Source organism: Oncorhynchus tshawytscha, linkage group LG09 (assembly GCF_018296145.1).
Source record: "Oncorhynchus tshawytscha isolate Ot180627B linkage group LG09, Otsh_v2.0, whole genome shotgun sequence".
Lineage (NCBI taxonomy): Eukaryota > Metazoa > Chordata > Actinopteri > Salmoniformes > Salmonidae > Oncorhynchus > Oncorhynchus tshawytscha.
In genome coordinates this window covers 23,956,230-23,978,251 of record NC_056437.1, presented here as the reverse complement: position 1 = coordinate 23,978,251, position 22,022 = coordinate 23,956,230, and the positions used below count along the sequence as shown (strand labels likewise).

Genomic DNA, 22,022 nt, shown 5'->3' with positions numbered 1-22,022 from the left:
TTGTTCATACCAAACCTACTCATACTAGTTCCTCATTGTGACATCTATACATAAATTAATAATTGGCCTCTGCAAGTCTAAATCTTAAATTACAGTGTTTTTGTTGAGTCCCATTACAGATGGTCAACAGATGCTCAAACTGTCAACTGCAATTCTGTCGATATGCAACATTAAAAACAATTGACAGTATTGATTCCTATCAGCAGTACTCACAGTCCATGTGACCTGGACAGAGGTGGAGCTGATGACCACAGGGTTATGCATGCTGACCACCACATCACCCAGCTCCTTCTGGACACGCCGATGGTCGACACCCTGCACCGCAGGGCTGATGTCTGAGAGAGAGAACGAGAAAGAAGAGAGAGAGAGAGAGAGAGAGAGAGAGAGAGAGAGAGAGAGAGAGAGAGAGAGAGGAAAGTGAGAGAGAGACAGACAGACAGAGAAAGAGAGAATGCATGGGAGAGAGAGAGAGAGAGAGAGAGAGAGAGAGAGAGAGAGAGAGAGAGAGAGAGAGAGAGAGAGAGAAAGAAAGAAAGAAAGAAAGAAAGAAAGAAAGAGGATGATGCCAATTTCGATTAAACCTTTATGAAAATGTTCTAATGGCATGAGGCACACTGAGACACAGTGGTTAGTTCTGTACAGTACCTTGGGTGCGGACAGGCTCAGACATGGGGCTTGGGTCTCCGAGACCCTGGGCATTGACCGCTCTGATGATGAACAGGTAGACCGTGTTGGGTCGCAGGTCCTTGACCGTGAACTGTGTGGTCTTCCCGTGGTCAGCCACAGTCTGCCAGCTGTTGCTGACCAGCTGACTGCTCACAGAGAAAACAGGAGGAAGATATTTAGTGAAGCCAAGAAAAGCTTTTACAGAAATAACATTCCATACTGTAGCTATGGCAGTCCTATTGTTTTTCACTTAGCTAATTTAACTAGCAACATCAAGACATCTGCAAATCTAGTCTGAAACCTAAACACTTTTTAGCGTTTAAAAAAAACTCTGATCAACCTTGTTGGACTGTACATGATTCTTGTATGCAGACTATTCAGCCAAAGCCCTAGGGTGTATGTGCTTGCCCTGAACATGCCAGTGAACCTTATGCCCACATACATGCATACATCTGTCATTGCTCTGAAAGTTTGGGGTAATTTACTGCAGCTTCTCTTAGGGCCAAGGTTCCCAGACATACCCAAAGGCCTCAATGACATAGGAGGAGATTGGGGAGCCCTCCTCGGTCCCAGGTTCCCAAGACAACGACACTGTGCTCTTGGTGACATCAGTGACCTCTGGCTTGGAGGGAGGCCCTGGTAGGGTACTGGCATTATGGGACATGGAGTCTGTGAGGTCACCGGACTCTGAGATGGAGAAAAGGAGAACAGGTTCTTTCAAAATTAATCAAAATGGACAAGGCAGATTGAAGGAGAAACGAAAGCATCAGGTTGATTGGCTTCAATCAATGGTGTGTACTGTACACTCTTAGAAAAAATGGTTCCAAAAGGGTTCTTTGGCTGTCCCCATAGGTCGGAGAACCCTTTTTTTGTTTCAGGTAGAACCCTTTTTGGTTCCAGGTAGAACTATTTTTGGTTAATCAAAAGAGAACTATAGGGCTCTCCCAAAAGCTTGGCTGGTGCGTAAAACCTGTGAATTCAGACAATCAAAGAGGTGTAATGGGTTCACACACAAAAATGTGTTACATACTGTAAAGCTTACTTTATTGTTCGATGTTTTTCATTTTTTTTACTGCCTCAGGGATAGTGTACACAGACGTTTTGGCTTTAGAGCCTTCTTCAGTGTGTAGGTACATTTTTCTTTAATTCCAAACAGCATTTGTAAAAAACAACAGATTAGCAGCAGGTGCTTCTAATCGGGGTTGCCACTCATCTGCCAATCAGGAACTATTTTGGAACCCAAAATGGTTATAAGCGTTCTCCTACGGGGACAGTCGAATAACCCTTTTCGGTTCTAGAATAAAATGGACACATTGTTACTATACCTCTGACATCCAGGAAGGCACTCCATGAGGTCTCCCCACTGGAGCTGGTGGCCACACAGGTGTATAGCCCAGAGTCAGATAGCTAAGGAGGACAGAGGAACACATCAGAACACATCAGAACATACACTGACCTGACAGTTGACAATAAAACAACTGTCTTCCCATTTATTTCTTTAAAGAGAAACAACCAAACATGCATCCCTAAAACTGATCATACAACTGACCAACCAAACATTCAGCTGATGAACAAATCAATCAAATTCTCAAATAATAACAGTTTGGAAAGCTACACTTTTTTATATAGAGTACAGTGCCTTCAGCAATTATTCACACCCCTTATAATGTTACAGCCTGAATTTAAAATAGATCAAATTTAGATTTTGTGTCATTGGCCTACACACAATACCCCATAATGCCTAAGTTGAATTACAAATGAATAAAAAATGAAATGCTGAAATGTCTTGAGTCAATAAGCATTCACCCCTTTGTTATGGCAAGCCTAAATAAGTTCAAAAGTAAAAATGTGCTTAACAAGTCACATAATAAGTTGCATGGACCTTGTGTCCAATATTAGTATTTAACATTATTTTTTTACAACTACCTCATCTCTTTACCCCACACATACAATTATCTGTAAGGTACCTCAGTCGAGCAGTGAACTTCAAACACTGATTCAACAAAAAAGATCAGGGAGCTTTTTAAATGCCTCGCAAAAAGGGTAGACGGGTAAAAACCCAGACATTGAATATCCCTTTGAGCTGAAGTTATTAATTACACTGTGGTTGGTGGAAAAATACACCCAGTCACTACAAAGACACAGAGGGCCTTCCTAACTCAGCTGCCGGAGAGGAAGGAATCCGCTCAGGGATTTCACCATACGGCCAATGGTGACTTTAAAACAGTTACAGAGTTTAATGGCTGTGATAGGAGAAAACGGAGGATGGCTCAACATTGTAGTTACTCCACAATATTAACCTAAATGACCTAAAAGAGTGAAAAGAAGGAAGAGAATAAAACATATTCCAAACATGCATCCGGTTTGCAATAAGGCACTAAAGTAAAACTGCAAAAATGGGGCAGAGAAAATAACTTTATTTCCCGAATACCACGCATTATATTTGGGGTAAATCATCACCGAGTACCACTCTTCATATTATCAAGCATGGTGGTGGCTGCACCATGTTGTGGGTATGCTTGTCATCGGCGAGGACTAAGGTGTTTTTGTTTTATAGAAATAAACTGAATAGAGCTCAGCACAGGCTAAATCCTAGAGGAAAACCTGGTTCAGTCTGCTTTCCAACAGACACCGGGAGACAAATTCACCTTTCAGCAGGACAATAACCTAAAACATAAGGCCAAATGTACACCGGAGTTGCTTACCAAGACGACAATTAATGTTCCTGAGTGGCCTAGTTACAGTTTTAACTTTGGCTTGAAATCTATGGCAATACTTAAAAAATGTTTTCTAGCAATGGTCAACAACCAACCTGTCAGAGCTTGAAGAAATCTAAAAATAAAAATGTGAAAATATTGTACAATCAAGGTGTGCAAAGCTCTTAGAGACGTACCCAGAAAGACTCACAGCTGTAATCAATGCCAAATGAGATTCTAACATGTATTGACTCAGGAGGTTGAATAATTATGTAATCAAGACATACTGTGGTTTAAATGTTCATGAATTTTTTACAAATGTTAGAATTGTTTTTCCACTTTGACATTACAGAATATTTTGTTGTTGTTGTTGTTGTTGTTTTTTTTACAATTAAATACATTTTAACCCCACCTTGTAACACAACAAAATGTGGGAAAGAAATCCATTGACATTAACCCTCCAAAAAGTAATTCATAAAACATTTTAATTTACATTTGTGCTAGGAGGCTATGTGTTTGTTTCTTGGGCTTCAGGAATGGGACTGAAACATTTAAAATGAACTGATTATAAGTATGAGGGGATATCAGTGAACAAATGGTCAAGTCTCCGATGGCGCCAGTGCAATGAGTGGAGCTTACTCAGTTGTTCAAAAGCACATGTCAGACCGAGAGCCTAATGGTTCTTAGGTAGTTATTAATAGGTTTTAAATTAGAAAACAATCTCTCCACAGAAGCGACAGTTACAGGGATGGTAAAAACAGTTTGATTGCCGTGGCAACATCAGGGAAACTGGGCAGAAGGGAGTTGAGCTTGAAATACAGCAGTTCTGTAACATCTTTAATTAATCCTCTCATTCTCCTTAATTGCCAGCCTCAACACATTATGGAAAGAGATTCACTGTATAGGAAGCTCTGGGGACAGCTCGTCTGAATATTGGGCAACCAATAAATTGACAGATGCAAACAGATTATCATATTTAGCAGACAACAGCTCTTTGGGCTTGAACTAAAAAAGCTGTTTGCGATTTCGTTCATACTAGTGAACAAGCGCTTAAATTGTGTGGTTGCAATATCAACAGTCCCTTATCTATGTTATATCTTGGCATGCATCATTCAAGGCTACGTTTAAATTGTGTGCAGAGCAATGTCTCAGAAAAGACTGTCTAGGTTGGTAATACTCAATATATAAAACAGTTCCGCGACCTGGTGGTGGAAACATTTGCTCACAAAAAAAGGAGAATTCAGAAGATCAGTGGAGTCTCTCAAGTTGGATTTAATTTAATTTGATTTAATTTACCTTGAATATTGCAGCCCAATAGCCAGACAAAACCCGCTGAGTTCAACAATAAATAGTGGCTGAATTTATCCTTAAGCCGACTACTTTTTTCCTCATTGTTTGGCTATTTGATAGAGAGAGCGAGGACGGCTCATGTCAGTCAGGTTCAGGTAGCCTATACGGGACAGTTTAAAAAATCTAGCTGATTAGTATGCTGTTGCATCAAACATTTATTTTACAATCTGCAATGTTTGAATTTGCCACCAGCCGGCAGTATAAAAATTGCAGCATTGTGACACCATATAGACCTTCATGAAATGTTAGGCTTAATATGAGAAAATGACGACCAAATAGGCCTACCAATAAATATGTATCTATTAGCTAAAGCTAAGCTAAGCCATGGCATCACAGAAAGCCTATCATCGATAGGCATGCAGCCGCATAGACGTCACAATTTCAGCACTATGGACAGTGATCCATAGTCTATACTTAAATGTTTTTTATTTATTTAAAGGGGGGTCCAGACCTTGCAGGGGAGTCCAGAGAAACTGAGTTATACCAGTGAAGGCACTGTATGCTCATTAAAACCAGTGTGCCTTTTTGATAGTAGTAATATTGTTTGGTGGTAATGCTTGTTGGCTCCATTGGTCTTTCCAGTCCAACCTTGATCCCAGTTGGCCTTCACAGCCCTTTTGTCAACCTCTGCTATTGAAAGGGTAGGCAGCAGTACACAAAAAATGCATTAACCTCCACTGGCCTGATTCGCACCCAGGGAGAGAGGGAGTGGGTGACAACAAGAAGACAGAGCGAGGGAAGAGGTGCTGAAAGTGCTGAAGTTATAAAAAAAACTAAATCGCTTAGTACTAGTCAGCCTCCCACATCCTCAGCCCTATCATCATCAGTACAGATCAGACACAGTGAAACAGGGACATGATAATCTATTTAACGTTGGCCTCTTAAATACTGGGGCTGCTCCCTTACACACTCTCTCTCTCCCTTGTTCCTTCTCTCTCTCTCCCTTGTTCCCCCTCTCTCTCTCCCTTGTTCTCTCTCTCTCTCCAAAATAGGAGAGGGTTGTCAAACTTTTTGGGGGGGTTTGGGAAGGGTTGTGTGGTTGCTGTTTTTTTACAACTGCTCTTTTACCAGTTTTACTCCATCATTTCTTCCATCCTAGCCACATTTCCTCACCTGCTTGCGTGCACCTCTCCAAAATCACTGTGTTTTGGTACTCCCCTTATGCAGTACGCTATTCCATGTGCTAACTTTTACTATACCACAGTATAGTAAACCTAACGGTCTTGTATGCCGTAGATCCACCATTTATAGTGACAATAGTGGTAGGTGGATCGTTTGTCCAGATCTGCAATAGGCTAACTAGCAATCAAACCACACATAAAAACATTCAAAGCTGCATACACTTTTTATATGAATCGACAAGAACCAATAGGAATAGCTGATAGGCAGTAGAGACATGAGACACACAGCTAAAACAATTACCCTATTGATGTTGTTTAGGGACAATGCAATGATCCTACCTAGACTAGCCTACCACCCCACAATGCAATGGAAAATTGCATTATTGTTTTCCAGTGAGTACAACATTCTAGCCTACTCTAGGCTGCAGTGAAAATGTAATTTGAATATTGGCGCAAAAGCCCTGTGATTTCAATGTTTCAAGGTTGTTTTGGGTCTACTCTTGGCAGTTTATGAGGTCTATAAACACAATGTAGCAGACCAGTCTTGCTGTATTTTTTACTTCTGATACTGAATGAGCAATCTGTTGCAGATCATCATTCTTCCAAGTCTTCCTATAGTAATGTGGCCACATATGCTCCCAGCAGGCCCAGTTCAACACACTCTCTGCACACTCTTCAACACACTCTATGCATGCAAAATATAATTCCAGCATCCTCAAAATAGCTTGACATTAACCAGGTTTCCATCCAAATTGTTTATGCGAGTAAAAAATGTCAAGACATCATAGGAAAGTATGCAGTTTATTTGGCTACAGGGTGGTGAAAGTGCACATTGATAAGGTTGATGCTTCTTTCAATAGATATTGAGGGTCTTATTCAGGTGACATGATGATCGATGCTTGGCTGCCGTTTGACAAATAAAAATAATCTCACACTTTGTCCATAATAATATCATCATGTAGTAGGCTATACTTGCACTGTATCTGCAAGCTGTTGACTAGAGCGCATGTGCCAATACCGGTGGGCACATTCGCTATACCTACGCAACATTTCTGTGACAAAACCATCAGTAGAGTTGAAAATGCAATGGAAACCCTTTAAACTTGTATTTTTTATTAGGTACATAGCAATTTAAACCCAACATATATTTTGTATGTGCACTACGTATTTACACACAGATTTGATTGGCCTAGGCTACTGTTGATTGTGAAGATGCAGGTCTTTTTCATTGAAGTAAAGCAAAAGAAGAAAAAGAGTATGCCTACAGTATAGTGAAAAGCTTATGAGGGGAATTGAATGTACCTTTTAATATTGTAGATCTGAAGAATGCAGCATTTTGGAGCTCTATAGTGATTTGTTTTATATTTATTAGTATTACTGTATATAATTGTTATTTTCATAAGCTTATTTATTATTCAAAACCAGTTCTTTAAATATTAAAAACCTGTTTTGTTGAAAAATTTGGAGACATTTTCATTGGCTAAAATTACATCTGTCTTTTTAATTGTGTGCTTAAGATAGGTTATAAGTAGGCCTGTTTTAATATAAATAACATTATACTTTTTCTGTCATTTGTTGGGTATGGTAGGCACTTGGCTTTGTTGGTAACTGCTGCAATATAGCCTGTTCAAAACTTCTGTAAAGGTTTAAACCAAATTAAGTTCCAACTTTAATGCTGTGTTTGCCTGCTCGTATTTTCCCTATAAACAATGGCTTAAAATACTTTTGACATTATCGTAAATAATAAACTTTAGTGAAGGTTTGGTGTGGCTGATATTAAGCTTTAGCCACTGCAAGCATATGATATGAAGGCAGTGTGCACTGGCGCTCCAACTGACTCCAACAGTAGAACTTGAGGTGAGGAAGAATGTTTCATGCCTACCAGAGTTACTACTATAATCTAATAAAACAATGCGTATCTTTATACCAGATATTCTGATTGAAAAAGAACAAATAGGCTCTATATATTTTGTAATGTTAATAACATATAGTGGACACCTAAGCCTATAGGCCTATGCATGCAATGCCCTGATGCATTTAGTGCTCAAATCTCTGACAGCTGAATTGTGAGGTGGACAATTATTTTTTTAGGAAAGAAGCCTAAAAACCAATATTTTTTTTTTGCATATACTACACATCGAAACATAAGGAACAATGTTTGATATAAGCTGTTTTTAGGGACACGTAAATGTGGCTCATTTGGCCAATAACCCTCATTCATTGATGGCGCTGGTTCCGCCAATTCGGATCTGAATGCAAATGGATGTCCGGTAAATTTCTCAAATGTCTAGTTAAATTAAAGGCTTTCCAGTCACGTTGTCAGGCGACACATTTTCCTCTAAAGGAAACCCTGAAATATGCATATTGTTTTGATGCATATTTTAGAATATTCACATGAAAATCTGTCGCCAATTAGATGGAAACCTATAGACACCGTAAAGACGGTGTGCTAGTCCAGTGTCACTTTGTTTATGCCTGCACATCATGGTTCACCAGCAACCCCAAACATCTAAAAAAGAAGCTACAGACTAGGTTTGAATATTTTCCTGGTATTTTACAAAATGTTCCACCTCGAGAATAACCACTTTTCTCCCGGGTAATCCGGTATTTCCCGCCCAAACCGGAAGTGCCATTCTAAAGCATATTAATACATGTATGTCTGGATTTGATTAGAGCTTTGATCGGCATGAAAATTCAAGTCTGATGCTACCTGAGGCTGATGAGTCATACATTAAATAATGTTATGAGCCAAAGCTAAATGATTGTGCCGTTATCCAATAAATGTTAAAAAATAAGGTGACCCCCAAAAGCCAGATAGAGAAGTGTAAATTAGGCATGTATTCAGTCCTTATATTTCTGCAGCATGTGCTGCAGCAAATGTAGTGACCACAATGGAAATAAGTCCCTGACTATATTGTGCAATCCCAGTCACTTTAAAAATGATTTCTGTATTCAGAAAGTATTCACACCCTTTGACTTTTTCCACATTTTGTTACGTTACAGCCTTATTCTAAAATTGATTAAATATTTTTTCCCTCATCAATCTACATACAATACCCCATAATGACAAAGCAAAAATAAGTTTTTATAAAGTTTTGCAAATGTATTAAAAATAAAAACTGAAATATCACATTTACATAAGTATTCAGACTCCTTACTCAGTACTTTGTTGAAGCACCTTTGGTAGCGATTACAGCCTCGAGTCTTCTTGAGTATGACGCTACAAGCTTGGCATACCTGTATTTGAGGAGTTTCTCTCATTCTTCTGCAGACCCTCTCAAGCTCTGGCAGGTTGGATGCTGAGCGTCGCTGCACAGCTATTTTCAGGTCTCTCCAGAGATACTAGATCTGGATCAAATCCAGGCTCTGGCTGGGTCACTCAAAGACATTCAGAGACTTGTCCTAAAGCCACTCCTGTGTTGTCTTGGCTGTGTGCTTAGGGTTTTGTCCTGTTAAAATGTGAACTTTCTCCCCAGTCTGAGGTCCTGAGCGCTCTGGAGCAGGTTATTATTATGGATCTCTCAGTACTTTGTTCTGTTTATCTTTCCCTTGATCCCGACTAGTCTCCCAGTCCCTGCCACTGAAAAACATCCCCACAGCATGATTCTGCCAAGACCATGCTTCAACAAAGGGATGGTGCCAGGTTTACTCCAGACGTAACACTTGGTATTCAGGCCAAAGAGTTCAATCTTGGTTTCATGAGACCAGAGAATTTTGTTTCTCATAGTCTGAGAGTCCTTTTGGCAAACTCCATGTGGGCTGTCATGTGCCTTTTGATGAGGAGTGCCTTCCATCTGGCCACTCTACAATAAAGGCCTGATTGGTGGAGTGCAGCAGAAATGGTTGTCCTTCTGGAAGATTCTTCCATTTCCACAGAGGAACTCTAGAGCTCTGTCAGAGTGACCATCGGCTTCTTGGTCACCTCCTTGACCAAGGCCCTTCTCCCCTGATTACTCAGTTTAGCCGGGCGGACAGCTCTAAGATGAGTCTTGGTGGTTCCAAACTTCTTCCATTTAACAATGATGAAGGCCAATGGTTCAATGCTGCAGAAATGTTTTGGTACCCTTCCCCAGACCTGTGCCTAGACTCAGTCTTGTCTCGGGGCTATACGGACAAGTCCTTTGACCTCATGGCTTGGTTTTTGCTCTGACATGCACTGTCAACTGGGACCTTATATAGACAGGAGTGTACCTTTCCAAATCATGTCCAATCAATTGAATTTACCACAGGTGGACTCCAATAAAGTTGTAGAAATATCTCAAGGATGATCAATGGAAACAGGATGCACCTAAGCTCAATGTCAAGTCTCATCGCGAAGGGTATGAATACTTATGTAAATAAGGTATTTCTGTTTTTCATTTTAATACATTTGCAAAAATGTATAAACCTTTATAAATCTAAAAATGTATAAAAACCTGTTTTCACTTTGTCATCGTGCGGTATTGTGTTTAGAATGATGAGGAAAATAAACATGTAATCAATTTTAGAATAAGGCTGTAATGTAAGAAAAAATTGGAAAAGTGAAGGTGTCTGAATACTTTCCGAATGCACTGTATGTATATTTTTAACTTTCAATCAATCAATCAATCCAAACTGTGCAGAGGCAATTTGATGAATGGAAAGAGACATCTGGTACAAAACATCAAAATGTTTAATGAAATTCAGAGATTCGATACTGGGTAAGCCTACAAGGTAGGGAGGGATGTGTTTTTACATATATTGTTATTTGTCAATTTCGATCTGTCCCTTACATGCTTGCATTCCCCCCAATCACTGTCCTTGGGTTAGAGCATCTCTAAATGCTGCCTAGGTGAATGGCTCTAAATGACAGCTTTAAATTACTTATAAAAATCAATACCCTCTATTCATCTTTAAAGGCAACCTGCCTGCACTTGTCCATTTGAATTACATCTCACTGACATCAGATGGGAATTTTTTCTCTCCTCACTCTCACAAGCAATATGAGAGGCAAGCGCATAAACACACATGCGAACGCACACACACTGAGCGACAAACACACACACACACACACACACACACACACACACACACACACACACACACACACACACACACACACACACACACACACACACACACACACACACACACACACACACACACACACACAAACCTGAACAACCTGCCTTTGAGAATAGAGAGAAACTGTAAAGAAAGGAGAGTTCATTGAAAAGAACGCAATGAAAGTAGAGAAGCAGAGAGAGAAAAGATGGAGTCACTATGGCTGGCAGACTCATGGCCAAATCAATCATGAGTGAACACAGTGTGGAGGCTTGCTGCTGTGACTGTGTGTATTGTGTTTGTACAGCATCAGTCCTATAAACCCACCCTGGTGCTTTGGATCTGCAGGCTGCCAGGCTCCAGCAGGGCCATGCGAAGGTCCTTTCCCAGCAGACTGAGGCCGTCCTTCAGCCAGGTAACGGTGGGCTCCGGGTCCCCTGACGCCTGGCACCTCAGCAGGGCCACACCCCCAACAGCCTGTGTCTGGTTGGACGGGCCCTGCCGGATGATGGGCGGGGGGCGGTCCTTTAAGGCTGGAGAAAAACAAGGAATCACAATGAAAACAATGAAACACAAACTATGAATTACAGTTTAGTGCTATACTAAATTACAAATTTGATCCCATAAACGTTAATGAATTTATCATTGGAGAAGCAAGGTCTTCTTGATGTATCTGTTGTGATAGGGGGTACCTGTTTTGGGGGTCGTTTGCAGGTTTCTGATAGTGTGTGCTAATGGCACCACATCACACCATAGCGCTCTATTTACAAGGTGCAGAATAACGATGGCTCGCCTACGGCGCTAATTACCCTGCCTTCCTCACAACACATTCACACCCTCCCTCCTTCCTTCTCTTCCTCCTCTGACTCACCACTGCACCTCACAGCCCCATCCCCCCCCCCCAGACAAGAAACAAGCCACTGCATTTCTGGGGTGTTCAATCTTTTAATATTGTCTCTTCTTCCCCTGCTTATCAGTGCTGTTAGTCTCAACTCAGACAGAGTATTTGCACCAGGTTCTAGAGCTCTAAAAGTCTATCACAGCTCCTTCAGACTCAGAGGACAGTCACTAAACCAGAAATGCAGAGAAACCAATCAGACAGCAGCCTTCATAGAGTGAGTCATCCTTTTACTCTGCTAACTGAGACTTTTATACTATACCCACTGTATACGTAATAATTGTCAGCACCGCATTGTATGATTAATATTGAACAATTGCTAGACTCAAAAAATATTATTTAACTGTAATCAGATGCTATAACAAAAGATTACTTCTTTCTTGCATCATTTTTCCAGCCAATTTTCGCTCAAAATTACAGAACAGAACGGCATAGGCAAGATGCAGTAGATGGTATAGAGTACAGTATATACATATGAGATGAGTAATGTAGGGTATATAAACATAAAGTAGGCATAGTTTAAAGTGGCTAGTGATACATGTATTACATAAAGATGGCAAAATGCAGTAGATGATATAGAGTACAGTATATACATTTGAATGAGTAATGTAGGGAATCTAAACATTATATTAAGTGGCATTGTTTAAAGTGGCTAGTGAAACATTTTTTACACAATTTCCATTATTAAAGTGGCTGGAGTTGAGTCAGTATGTTGGCAGCAGCCACTCAATGTTAGTGGTGGCTGTTTAACAGTCTGATGGCCTTGAGAGAGAAGCTGTTTTTCAGTCTCTCGGCCCCTGCTTTGATGCACCTGTACTGACCTCGCCTTCTGGATGATAGCGGGGTGAACAGGCAGTGGCTCGGGTGGTTGTTGTCCTTGATGATTTTTATGGCCTTCCTGTGACATCGGGTGGTGTAGGTGTCCTGGAGGGCAGGTAGTTGCGTTGAGCAGACCTCACTACCATCTGGAGAGCCTTACGGTTGTGGGCGGAGCAGTTGCTGTACCAGGCGGTGATACAGCCCGACAGGATGTTCTCGATTGTGCATCTGTAGAAGTTTGTGAGTGCTTTTGGTGACAAGCCGAATATCTTCAGACTCCTACCCTCTCCACCACTGTCCCGTCGATGTGGATAGGGGGGTGCTCCCTCTGCTGTTTCCTGAAGTCCACAATCATCTCCTTTGTTTTGTTGACGTTGAGTGTGAGGTTATTTTCCTGACACCACACTCCAAGGGCCCTCACCTCCTCCCTGTAGGCACTCTCATTGTTGTTGGTAATCAAGCCTCCCACTGTAGTCCGCAAACTTGATGATTGAGTTGGAGGCGTGCATGGCCACGCAGTCGTGGGTGAACAGGGAGTACAGGAGAGGGCTCAGAACGCACCCTTGTGGGACCCCATTGTTGAGGATCAGCGGGGTGGAGATGTTGTTACCTACCCTCACCACCTGGGAGCAGCCCGTCAGGAAGTCCAGTACCCAGTTGCACAGGGCAGGGTCGAGACCCAGGGTCTCAAGCTTGATGACGAGTTTGGAGGGTACTATGGTGTTAAATGCTGAGCTGTAGTCGATGAGCAGCATTCCCACATAGGTATTCCTTTTGTCCAGATGGGTTAGGGCAGTGTGGTTGCGATTGCGTCGTCTGTAGACCTGTTGGGGCGGTAAGCAAATTGGAGTGGGTCTAGGGTGTCAGGTAGGGTGGAGGTGATATGGTCCTTGACTAGTCTCTCAAAGCACTTAATGATAACGGAAGTGAGTGCTACGGGGCGGTAGTCGTTTAGCTCAGTTACCTTAGCTTTCTTGGGAACAAGAACAATGGTGGCCCGCTTGAAGCACGTGGGAACAGCAGACTGGGATAAGGATTGATTGATAGACTGATAGATTTTTTTCCCATTCCCCGGTTTCGAGACAGGTGCATGATAATGGTCCATTTTAAATCAAAACAAATTTCACAAATATATTATTTACTATATTTAAAGACAAGATTACATCAAGAATAGTCTGATGGGTGACAATATTAGTCTATCACTTGTGAATTACATATTATCACTTGTGAATGATGCCAAGCATAAGGCAAGAAACAATGCCTTTTTTTGCAACTTTTTCAAATCATAGTCGCACACCTCATGTAACCTATCCCATAGGCCTAGACAGTGGTGTAAAGTACTTATGTAAAAATACTTTAAAGTTCTACTGAAGTAGTTTTTTTGGGTATCTCTACTTTACTTTACTATTTAAATGTTTGACTACTTTTACTTTTACTTCACTACATTCCTAAAGAAAATAATGTACTTTTTACTCCATACATTTTCCTTGACACCGAAAAGTTCTTGTTACATTTTGAATGCTTAGCTGGTCAGAAAAATTGTCCAATTCATACACTTATCAAGAGAACATCCCTGTTCATCCCTTCTACTTCTGGTCTGTCAGACTTCCCAAACACAAATGCATGGTTTGTAAATTATGTCTGAGTGTTGGAGTTTGCCCCTGGCTATCCGTAAATAAATATAAAACTAGAAAATAGTGCCTTCTGGTTTGCTTAATATAAGGAATGTGAAATGATTTATACTTTTACGTTCGATACTTAAGTATATTTTGGTAATTACATTCACTTTTGATAGTCATGTATATTTAAAACCAAATACTTTCAGACTTTTATTCAAGCAGTGTTTTACTGGTTGACTTTCACTTTTATTTGAGTCATTTTCTAATAAGGTATCTTTACTTTTTCTCAAGCATGACAATTGGGTACTTTTTCCACCACTATGTCTTGATAAGATTTGTATCACAACTAAAGTGGCCAAATAACTTCTTAAAATTAAGCACATTAATCCGCTTTACAATGAGTTTAGAGCATAACTGGCATACATAAGTAGCGCGTGAGTTTCAAGTTTGGGGAAATACTTTTCACCATAAAAAATGCACCTTTATAATCTAAGCATTACATGCATAATCTCACTTTTGATAATGGTGTTTTCCCGCTAATGGAACATTCACGCTTATAACCTACTGCCATGTGTGCATTGCTACGCTTATAATGTGAAGAAATAGCCTAATAGTTAACGAGATGTCAAGCTAGATGTTCTGATCTGTTGAGTCAGCCACATTAATTTAGGATCTAATGCATCCCACAACTGTACCAGACTATGTTGAGAATATTTATTTCTGGCACAGAATAGAATAGGTAAACTTTTGTACTATGGGGGATAGTAGATTGACATAGGCTAGTGCTTTTGCTGTTTGTTAGGCCAGCTCATCTTGTTGGCTGACGAAAAGTAAATGTGGACAGTCCTTCCAATATCTTCAATATGCGCCTCGGAAGTGGATAAGCACGCATGCAGTTGCGTCCCCGATGTGTCTGTCTTCACTTGTAGCCTGTGAGAAAGACCCAATCACGTGATGGAGAGCCATGTGAGTGAGAAGTGATTCGGGGCACATATCACTCAGGGAGAAGGGAACAACGTCCACTGGCCGCAAAAGTCATTAACTTTTTTTAGGGTGCATTATGGCCACACAAAGGGGATGCAGTCGTGAAATTAGAGGCATGATCCATTTTTTAATTTTATTTTACCTTTATTTAACTAGGCAAGTCAGTTAAGAACAAATTCTTATTTTCAATGACGGCCTAGGAACAGTGGGTTAACTGCCTGTTCAGGGGCAGAACGACAGATTTGTACCTCGTCTGCTCGGGGGTTTGAACTTGCAACCTTCCGGTTACTAGTCCAACGCTGCTTGTCAAATGCTTGTCAAGTGCTTGTCAAATTGTGAATGAGAGACTGATGAAGTGTGTACAGCCTGCGCAAGAAAACAAAGCAGAGCTCATGCCTTTCAAGCGACTTGTTTCAAATCATCATTAGAGTCATATCATGCAGCCTAAAGTTACATTAATAACTCTAAATAAAACATATAGGAGTACCTATTTCTTTGCTACCGCTCAACGCAGAATAGACACATGCACGCACTCCCTCAAATAGTTTGGAGAAAATATCCTTTATATTTTATTCAGCTTTATTCAATTCTATTCTTCATACTATAAAACAATATAAAATAATCCCACGGAAATCTAACCAAATCTTGTCTGCTAAATGAACTATTGTAACCCACAGCCACATGGCATAGCCAGATTAGGACCTAACATAAGGACAACTCAGAGTATGCTATTCTGTTCTTCTGAAATAGATTACATTTTCTTTATATCAGATTTCTTTAGACCTGTCTAAAATAAATAATGGATTTTTGTGAATGTGTTGGCTATTTTACATGGATTTATTAGCCTTTTTAAAATGTAGATGTTCCAAAGGTCTGCATCTGTGACTTGTAGGCAATGTGTGGAAACTAGGGCATGCTAAATGTGTTTATTACCGTGAGATCGACAGTTATTTGCTTGACAACCACCGGCTGACGAAATATTGTGACCGCACAGCCCTAGTTTGGAGCAACAGACAACGGAACTATGCTGAGCAAAAAGTTCTACAGTTGCACCATCTAGAGCATCTTGACATCACGGTTAATTTGATTTACTTGATTTGAGCATTAGGAGCAACCCAGGGTGTCAAAAACACTGTGTCTGAATCTGAAGTCAAATTGGTAAAACCGTGAGCTCTTGTTGCATTTTTCACACTCAACCACTTGATCATTCCTTCAATCCCCTGTACTGTATACAGCAACACTATTTACATATTTTCCAACTCGCATGACAAGGTATGTTCTCTTTCCAAAAAATCCTTTAGCAGATGTTAATTCAATAATGTGTGCGAGAGGAATCCAGGAAATGAGTGAGAAAGAGAGAGAGCCATGGAGACAGAGATAGAGAGGGAGAGAGGCGTAAACAGGTCCTAACTGGCACTAGCTCAGCACTTAAGATAATGATGCTCTTTGAGAGGAGGAGAGAGGTGTACATGTGACTCTCCATCAGGGAGTTTTCATTTGAACAGTTTCTCTCTTTGCAGGCCTTTCATGGCCTCTCTCTGGTACAACTTCCCACAGTGACATGCTAATGAAATGGATGAAGGCATTTGAACAGTTTCTCTCTTTGCAGGCCTTTCATGGCCTCTCTCTGGTGCAACTTCCCACAGTGACATGCTAATGAAATGGATGAAGGCATTTGAACAGTTTCTCTCTTTGCAGGCCTTTCATGGCCTCTCTCTGGTGCAACTTCCCACAGTGACATGCTAATGAAATGGATGAAGGCATTTGAACAGTTTCTCTCTTTGCAGGCCTTTCATGGCCTCTCTCTGGTGCAACTTCCCACAGTGACATGCTAATGAAATGGATGAAGGCATTTGAACAGTTTCTCTCTTTGCAGGCCTTTCATGGCCTCTCTCTGGTGCAACTTCCCACAGTGACATGCTAATGAAATGGATGAAGGCATTTGAACAGTTTCTCTCTTTGCAGGCCTTTCATGGCCTCTCTCTGGTGCAACTTCCCACAGTGACATGCTAATGAAATGGATGAAGGCATTTGAACAGTTTCTCTCTTTGCAGGCCTTTCATGGCCTCTCTCTGGTGCAACTTCCCACAGTGACATGCTAATGAAATGGATGAAGGCATTTGACCGATTAGCTCTTACAGCATTCAGCACATCTCAGCCAAGACTAGTGCCAAACATTAAATAGTCAGCCTCTGATGCATTTTATGCACCTTCTGTGCATGTGGTCAAGCAAGTGTGTGTGCTTGCATTTAGTTGTGCATTGTTCTCAGGCAAGGCGCACAATTCTGTTGGCAAGGATAGCTTTGCAGGTCCACATTGATATGACCACCATCTACTAGTGTATGTGGTGTGTGTGTGTGTGTACATGTGTTTGTGCGTGGCATGCTCTATATGCTCTCACCGTCTGCCACCTCTAGCTGAGCCTTGGCCAGGATGCTGCCGGCCACAGTGAGGGCCTGGCAGGTGTAGAAGCCTGCATCAGAGCGCTGTACGGAGGAGATGGTCAGCTCTCCACTCACTGCCACTGACACACGGCTGTCTCCCTGCGCTGGCTGGCTGGGGAACAGCAGATCCTGGTGAGATAACATAGATTCATTATGAAAAACAGCCAGGTGTTTAGTCCTCTGCTCCATAGAAAACATGGCGAGATTCAATGTAGGCCTAAATGTTGACGTTAATAGTATAAGCGAATAGTAAATCATAAATGTAGTGTGCAGTTATGAGTCATAATTGCTGTCAGTGAAAGCCTTGGCAATACAATGTTATATAACAGTGTAGTCCCATGCACCATACATGTACAAGGCAAGAGCAGACTGCATTAACTAAAAAGCACCAACAGGTCAAACCAATCATCTGAAGCCTTGCTCTATTTTACTCCATTTCCATTCTCAGTGTGTGTTCATTACTAACTAGGATGTTATATCCTTAGTCCTCCACTTATCCTAGAAATGTGTGTGTAATTCAGTAGTAAGGGTTTGGGGTCCTCTATCTGCTCGGAGTGGTCAGTAATTTACACTGTGGGTGAGACGCAGTCAGCCCTGCCAGTGATGATGCCCTGCACTACTGGTCTTGAAGTTAAGTGAGTCCTCACGGCCGCTCACACATAGCCTTGAAGTCTCTGCCTGTTTCGCTTCAATTAGATTTTTTTCCCATTCCGCTACCTGAGAGCAGACAAACGGAGGGTAAGGGAAGGACATTAGCCTGATCCCATTATGCCTAACAAGTAATGCAGCAAATTAATGTAATTTCTTGTGAAATAAATTGCTGGTCAAAGCCCGGCAAAGTGGACTGATGATTCACTTCATTATGTAACTGTCACCAGGCTCGGGAATCCGGAATGCCCTCTCTCGCTCCACGGCTCTATCCACTGTCCAATCAGGACCCAATCTTCATGTCTCAATTAGGTAAACAAGGAGAAGGTTATTTTTGTTTATGTGCATTGGAGGAGGCCAACACACTAAGGGGAACTCTCATGTATGAAAGCACACAGACATTCAACACACGTTATTCAAACAAGGGTTTCTTACCTGGCTGCCCTCTCGTTGCCAAAACACAGTGGGTTGGGGGTTGCCCTTGGTCTCACAGTGGAAGGTGGCTGTGCGCCCTTCAGCCACGATCTGGTCCCGGGGTCGCACCACAAACAGGGGAGCCTCTGAAGGTCAAAGGTCAGAGATGTGAAACTGTCACCACAGCACAGCAGGAACACATTTAGAGAAAATTATGTTCATGTACACAAACTAAGCAAGGAGCGCTACAGGTTTCAGCTACAAGCTACAGGCTGCAGGGAACATGCAACAGGTGATTGTCTAGTTGCCTCTCTTAAGAGCCATTACTGCAGGTAACAGACCATAGAAGCCATAGTTCCAGCTGGCCGCAATCCTGCATGAATGAGACCAACTCATGAGCAAGGCTGCTTTAACCCACATTCTCCCATTCTAGTCTCTACATCAGAACTACTGCATATCAACTACTATGTCTTGATACTGTTGGAGAAACAAAGGGTTTTCAACTAACTTTACAACACAACTAAAAGGAGGGCAGGGTTGGGTGGTTCAAACTGAGGAACTAAATGTGCATGAATTAGTACTGTATGTTAAATCATCAGGTGTGAATGTGTGTTTTGTGTTTATGGGTGTGGATGTATGCAAGGGTAGGAACATTTACTGAGCCCTTTTAAGCATGTGCCTTTGCGTGTGTGTGTGTATGTGTGTATCGTTGTGTGATAGAGAGAGAGAGAGAGAGAGAGAGAGAGAGAGAGAGTAATACATGCACAATGGGATCAGGTCTTACTTACCAACAGGGCGAGCTGGTGAAAGAACAATGGTGTGGATGGGTGAGGACAAAACACAAGACCGAGAGGAGAGGAGGAGAGGAGAGGGAAAGAAAAATAAATGAAAATCAGAAATGAATGACATATGGTGTTGGGTACAAAAGTCCAGCAGGTACGGATGAGGAGAGTGGGGTTCAGTCACCATGGCAGGTGATGGCATGGGGCTTAGGTAAAGGAAATAAACCTGGCATAATCTTGGGTTGGAAGGGTTTTATAGTAATACAATGTTCACATTGTCTTATGCACAGTCACAGATGTGGAAACATCATAGCATCACCACTGACACACTGTGCTTATGTACAAACAAACAAAGGCAAAATCAGAAAGCTGAGTTTCACCTGCCCTTACCCTCTTCAACTCAAATACCCTTAAAATACCCTACCAGAGTCTCACTGCACCAGTTCTATTAGCATCCCAGTGGAGAGAGCGATGCAGGGTGTGTAGCACAATTGGTTCTGGTTAAGTTGCTCATCTTTGTGTGGAGGCTGGAGGTCCTGGTGTAATCATTCAGTCTGGGCCCTGGGAAAGAGAGGGACTGAGCCCAGCTCCAGGCTCACATCAGGGGGGCGATAACAATCGCACGGACTCACCCTGCTGAGACTATTACCACAGCTACAGGAACAGGACTGGTGTCTGTCTGTCTCCTACATTAGCATAGACTCACCCCTGATAGTGAGGGTAGCCGAGACCTCCACTTTGCCCACACGGTTCTCAGCCACACAGGTGAAGGTGCCCTGGTCGCCAGCCGATGCCTTCTTGATCCTCAGGAGGAAATCCTCCTTCTCATAACGGACGTCATATCTGAGGAAGAAGGAGAGGAGAGGTTGACATTACAAAAGTCAGGCATGCATACCAGAAAAGCAGTCCACTTCTGGAACATTTTAGAGTAAAGCTTACATAAAATAATAGGCTGTGGAGATAAGGTTGTTTTGAGAAATAAAGCAAGGTTTTCAGAGACACTTAAAACTCCCCGCTGCAGAGAGACTAAATTCTGCTACGGAGGAGGAGGAGGAGAAAGGGGGCCAATTGTGCAGGGCTGAAAGTAAAGGTAAAATGAAAGGTGCTTTCAGCTGGAACCCTGACTGTTCCTCTATTTCAATATTTATGAAGAGGAAGCACCCACTGTGGGGTGTGTGGGAGTGTGTGTGTTATGTGTGTATGAGTGAGTGAGTGAGTGAGTGAATGAATGAGTGAGTGAGGGGGTGAATGAGTGAGTGAGTGAGTGAGTGAGTGAGTGAGTGAGTGAGTGAGTGAGTGAGTGAGTGAGTGAGAGAGAGAGAGAGAGAGAGAGAGAGAGTGAGAGAGAGAGAGAGAGAGAGAGAGAAAGAGAAAGAGAAAGAGAGAGGCTGTCTAATCCCAGAGCTGGCAAGGTGGAAACATCTTCAGTTCTGCCCTTGAGCAAGGCAGTTAACCCCCACAACAACTGCTCCCCGGGAGCCGATGAGGCGGAAGTCGATTAAGGCAGCCAGAGCAGGGCTAACAGTTCATCACTCAGAGAAACACCAGTCCTAACAGAGCAGGGTTAACAGTTCATCACTCAGAGAAACACCAGTCCTAACAGAGCAGGGCTAACAGTTCATCACTCAGAGAAACACCAGTCCTAACAGAGCAGGGCTAACAGTTCATCACTCAGAGAAACACCAGTCCTAACAGAGCAGGGCTAACAGTTCATCACTCAGAGAAACACCAGTCCTAACAGAGCAGGTCTACCAGTTCATCACATAGAGAAACACCAGTCCTAACAGAGCAGGACTAAATGTCCATCACTCAGAGAAACACCAGTCCTAACAGAGCAGGGCTAACAGTCCATCACTCAGGGAAATACTGGTCCTAACAGAGAAGGTCTACCTGTTCATCACTCAGAGAAACACCAGTCCTAACAGAGCAGGGCTAACAGTCCATTACTCAGTGAAACACCAGTCCTAACAGAGCAGGTCTACCAATTCATTACTCAGAGAAACACCAGTCCTAACAGAGCAGGTCTAACAGTCCATCAGTCAGAGAAACACCAGTCCTAACATAGCAGGGCTAACAGTCCATCACTCAGAGAAACACCAATCCTACCAGAGCAGGTCTACCAGTTCATCACTCAGAGAAACACCAGTCCTAACAGAGCAGGGCTAACAGTCCATCACTCTGAGAAACACCAGTCCTAGCAGAGCAGGGTTAACAGTCCATCACTCAGGGAAACACTGGTCCTAACAGAGCAGGTCTACCAGTCCATCACTCAGAGAAACACCAGTCCTAACAGAGCAGGTCTACCAGTTCATCACTCAAGGGCAGAGGGTTTGACATGGCTGCAGAGCATGGAACATTATGGAGCTGGACTCTACCCTCTAAGGGGCCTCCTCTCGTCTCTGAAGCAGACAGACCAGCAGACGGTAAATCTGTCCAGTCTTCCATAATATCTGGACATGTGAGACGAGCAGAGCACTGAAACAGAATGAGGGAGGTGGGGCCACAGATACAAGAGGTGAGAAAAGTGAGGGGGGAGAATATCGATAGAGCTTTCTGTCC

General features: G+C 42.2%; 1 protein-coding gene across 4 annotated transcripts in view; it reads right to left on the bottom strand.

The window, feature by feature from the left end:
• Nucleotides 1-22,022, bottom strand: part of LOC112257613 (roundabout homolog 2-like) — a 150,705-nt gene that overhangs the window by 23,564 nt on the left and 105,119 nt on the right. For 2 of the 4 annotated variants that reach the window (XM_042326691.1, XM_042326693.1), the window contains exons 6-14: nucleotides 20,170-20,306; nucleotides 19,470-19,481; nucleotides 18,703-18,827; nucleotides 17,577-17,748; nucleotides 11,183-11,388; nucleotides 1,992-2,073; nucleotides 1,188-1,353; nucleotides 646-812; nucleotides 214-335 (exon numbers count right to left, since the gene is read on the bottom strand). In XM_042326691.1, the coding sequence (XP_042182625.1) occupies nucleotides 214-335; nucleotides 646-812; nucleotides 1,188-1,353; nucleotides 1,992-2,073; nucleotides 11,183-11,388; nucleotides 17,577-17,748; nucleotides 18,703-18,827; nucleotides 19,470-19,481; nucleotides 20,170-20,306 (1,189 nt within the window). The remainder of the gene's footprint in view (nucleotides 1-213; nucleotides 336-645; nucleotides 813-1,187; nucleotides 1,354-1,991; nucleotides 2,074-11,182; nucleotides 11,389-17,576; nucleotides 17,749-18,702; nucleotides 18,828-19,469; nucleotides 19,482-20,169; nucleotides 20,307-22,022) is intronic. The other 2 variants (XM_042326692.1, XM_042326694.1) reach the window with 1 other exon arrangement.